Raw genomic sequence first — 4,375 nt, 5'->3', positions numbered from 1 at the left:
CGGACATCCTGTACAATTTTCCAATGGGGCGTCCCGGGGAATTCCCCCGTGCGCGAGGACTTGTCCCCTTGGAACTAAAGGGTCACTAAGAAATTTCAATTCTGCGGAAATGGAGTAAGCAGTGTTTGACATACATATAAGCAGGCAAAAACACTGTGCCTTTGTCGACGTAAGCAGAAAAGTCGGCGCAGTGTTAAAGACTGCTGATAAAAACGATCAGACATGACCGCCTTCTAAACTAGTATATTAAATGTCAATATTAGCTTTTATAGTTACTGAAATATCAGCTTTCATATGGACACTTTTTTAAGAGCGGCTGTGGGCGTTAGAATTGACAAGGCGCATTGACGTGAAAAACTTGTCTTATAGCTTTATAGCACACGGACAGACAGACGACTGTGTCAATGAAAAATAGATATATAGAGCGTAGAACATAAAATGTTCGTAGGAATAAAACCTTACAAATCTTTATAAATTGGTTATTTATTTTTTCGAATGTAAAATTGTTTTTGGTCACAAAATTTGGGTTCAGAACTTTGGTTTCTTTAAGGTGCGATATTTTTTTTTAATCTTTTTATAGGTGTTTTTGTTCCACATATTTAATTGAATTGGAAACGTATTCGCTTATCTATTATACACAATATCCCTTTAAAGCAAGTATCAGAGTTGTTGGATTTACATATGCAGAAGTCTTATTTATTGAAATAAAATGCTGTCAGGTGCGCACAAAAAATTATTATTAGATTCTACTCTTTGTCATTTTAAAATAATATGAGTATATAAAAGGTGTTTCCATTTCAGCTATTCTTTTTTTCTAAATAATATAAATTTGTATAAACGTAAAAAAAATATTGGTCAAGTGTATTTATTATTATAATTACATTATTATGTACATTACTTATTTTTTGTTTAAATAAAAGCATTTATTTAGATCAAATGACATTTGACTATGTGGAAACCCAATTGGGATACAATTGTTAATTGTCGATTTTAATGTATTATCTTGCATTGTAGCCTTTCGACGAAATCGTAATGCCAAAAAGCTGTCTTTTTTAGTTTTTACATGTAAATATATTTCTAAGTCGGCAAGTTTGCTAAATAAAATTCTAAAATCTCGTTCCGCGCTGAAGACAAATTTACATCGTGTAGTAAAACTTCTATTCATAAAGCAATTGAAAAGACGTTGGATGCGGAACTCAAGCTGTGCCATAATATATTTGACATTAAGCTTTGTCACAGAATACACATCATAAACCACTTGAAGATTATCCCCAGCGGCACATTTAAATACCTTGGCTGAATAATGTTGTAAAAACTCAACATAGAGCTTGTAGCAATCCAAATTGAGCTTCAATTTCCAATTTTCTAAAATAATATTTTGAGTATCAGCGTAGTAGGAAAATATTTTTTCAATAGCTCTTAGGGTTTCTAAACTATATTCCATTGCTTCGTCAATGATTTCTGAAAGTATAGTGTGAAAGAATTCCATTTCAGCAAAGTAGTTTGTAAGATAAATTTTTACTAATGATGGTTGAGCTGTTGGAATTTGCCTTAGTCTTAATAATAGTTCGCGACTTGAATTTTTTGACATTTCAAAAAACAAAAAACTATCAGTAGAAAATGATTTTGTACTTATTGAAGATTTGTAAAAAAATGTTGATAATTCTTGCAAGCGAAGGATAATGTTTTCTACGCTTGTAACATTATTTTCGGAATCACTAAACAATGTCGTCACTGTCAAATTTTTGTGTATTCTTTCCAAGAAGTGTTGTAACGTGATTTGCAGATTTTGTTTACTGCTATCTGACTTTTCGATGGCTTTATAAAAGTGGTCCGGTATTAGTTCTGCTCGAACACCGCTGACTTTAAATTGTTGAATTTGGGTGGACAATGTCAAAAAGTTTATAAATGTAGCAATAAGTATTGTCCAATTCATTGCGATAGTTAATGTAATGCCCGCGATGCGTTGAACAATGACTAAAAATATAAATTAATTTGGTCTGAGATGAAAATAGTTGTTGTTAACGCCAAATACTCTATAAATAGCACAGGAAGTATTTTAACAAATGGTAAAAATGGCTATATCATCTACACTGTAAATACACTAGGGTTGCCTAATATTTAAAATTATATTGTACCTATGATATTTGAAAAATTACTTAAGGATAAGCAATATTCGAATTATTTTTTTCACTAGCCATTTTTTCTTAGCTAATCTAGTTTACAAAAGGTACACAAAAAAAAAAATAACATATGATAAATTTATCAATGTTATATTGAACTTGGCCTAACCCATCCAATTGGTGATTTGACCTATTATATAGTTTCTATTACGTGATCAGTTAGGGTAAGGGCTACGATAAAAAAAATAGTTATTAACTGTGTGCCACTGGGTAAACGGTATTCCTCATCTTTCTTTCTCATGTCAATGGACAGCTGGTCACAATGGAGAGACTTGTAAAGCAAAGAGCGAGAATCTCCGTTCAGCGCTCCCACCAATGTTTTTCATAATTTAAAGTTTACATTAACCTAATCGAAATTAATTTAATAAAATTGGACAGATAGAGGATGTGGCGATCGTGGAAAACTTTTTTTATTGCAGTCGATAGGTACTGACGATACTAATACGTTTCATTCAAATTTGTTTTCCTAGCGTCACAGTTTTGCGCGGTTTGTAGGCGTTATATTTGCGTAACAAAAGTGCGCTGCGTAGTTAGTAATCTTTCATACAAACGGACGGACAGAGGGACATGGCTAGGTCGAATCGGCTAGTGATCTTGATCAAGAATATATATACCTAATGGGTTTGATTTGAAAAATTATCATACTTCTACGTGTTATATACTTTCTGACAAATAAAGTGTACTCTTTTACTCTATGAGTAATGATAATCTCAAGCCATTAGCTTTGGTCCTAGTACTTTAGTAAAAAAGAGGTCTCGTTTATTTATTTATTTATTGTTTCTGTGAGAATAAACATAAAAATAAACTTATAAGACTCCCCACCTTTACCAACAGCTCTAATTTTCTAAATGTTCACTGCCACTGCCTTTTCTTCCAAAATCAGTTAAAATTTGTAAAGTCTTGGAATGCAATTCTTTTATGATTTGCTATGATCGGGCCGTCACTAAAAATTTGTAATTCTGTATATACCCTTTGGAGTCAACTCTGAGTGACATTTCAGCAGGCAAAATAACTCTCACTTCAACAATACATAACTAAAATATGTTTAAGACTTACTAGTATATTTGATTTCAGTGTTATTACTTGACAATATACTCAAATAAGAATAGAAAACATATCAGTGTCCGTGTCCTGAGTCATGCCTTGCCAAATAAGTAGAAGGCATGCGTTAAATCACGATTGTCATTTGAAGCTGTCACCCGTGAAAATGCGAACTTCTCGAGTAGGGTTTATATGGAATGGAATGCTGTGGTGTGACCTGCCACTGAGAATTCACGCGTGATGTATGATTTCTGAAATTAAAGAGTAATTTCGTAACTATTAAGACTGCTGTTTAGAGTGATGTAGGAAAATTCTTTAAACTCTTCAGTTCTGCAGTCCCGCCGCCAAGCGCAAAAAGCTGTTTTGTTTTTTTTCTGCCTAAAACTGTATGCTGCTGTCGAAGTCAGCAGAGAAAGACTTCCGACGAACGCGCGTTCGGCAAAAAATGAGAGGCAGATCTTCGGATATTACCCTTTTTGAGTTATGAAAAGAGAAGCAGAAAGATTTATTTATAAAAGTAATATTTTTTGAAAAAAATCAAGTCAGGTAAGGGCTTTCTTAAGTTGAATATGTTGTGCGTTGATTCGCGTTTAAAGATCGTCCCTTTTTTGAGATTTTTTATGGGTTTTATAACATAACCCAAAAAATGATGGTTCGGTTACCCGAAAGTGGCGTGATGAAATCCCAGAAAGGGTATTAAACAATTTGAAAAGGTAAATATACAAGTAAAACACATATTTTTAAGCACATGCCTTTATTTTTTTTCAGGAGCGTTGGAAAGGGATTCCGAGGACCCGGACCAAAAAGCGATGTTAAACATTAAAGGCAAATTATTAAAAAAAACATAGACTTGCAAATAATAGTTGTTATTCAACAGAACATTTTAATAATACAATTTAAATAAAATAAAGTTAAAAGTAAATTAATATGTATGTATTTTAAATTCAATATTTGAAAAGTTGAAAGTCCCTGGAAAAATCGCGAATATCCGACGCGATTTCCCTGGGACGTTTCCTTTGCACGGGAAAGTCCCTGGAAAAATTTCCGAATTTCCGATGGGAAACGAGAAAGTTCCATGAAAAATAAGTATAAGGTATAGGGAAAATTCAGGGGGACTTCGAAAAAATTTCCTGTACATTTTCCCGTGGAAA

The 4,375-nt window shown here is 33.1% G+C and overlaps 1 protein-coding gene across 1 annotated transcript; it reads right to left on the bottom strand.

The window, feature by feature from the left end:
• Positions 1-211: 211 nt before the first annotated feature.
• Positions 212-2,067, bottom strand: LOC122818539 (uncharacterized). Its single transcript, XM_050890221.1, has one exon. The coding sequence runs from the start codon at positions 1,934-1,936 to the stop codon at positions 899-901; it is 1,038 nt and encodes a 345-aa protein (XP_050746178.1). The 5' UTR covers positions 1,937-2,067; the 3' UTR covers positions 212-898.
• Between the last annotated feature and the right edge of the window lie 2,308 nt (positions 2,068-4,375).

The sequence above is a fragment of the Drosophila biarmipes genome, unplaced genomic scaffold, assembly GCF_025231255.1.
Source record: "Drosophila biarmipes strain raj3 unplaced genomic scaffold, RU_DBia_V1.1 ptg000017l, whole genome shotgun sequence".
NCBI lineage: Eukaryota > Metazoa > Arthropoda > Insecta > Diptera > Drosophilidae > Drosophila > Drosophila biarmipes.
This window is presented reverse-complemented; position numbering and strand designations above follow the sequence as displayed.

Bases quoted from the DNA above. Each gene is read 5' to 3' on its own strand.
- LOC122818539 (XM_050890221.1), bottom strand. From the start codon at position 1,936: ATGAATTGGACAATACTTATTGCTACATTTATAAACTTTTTGACATTG.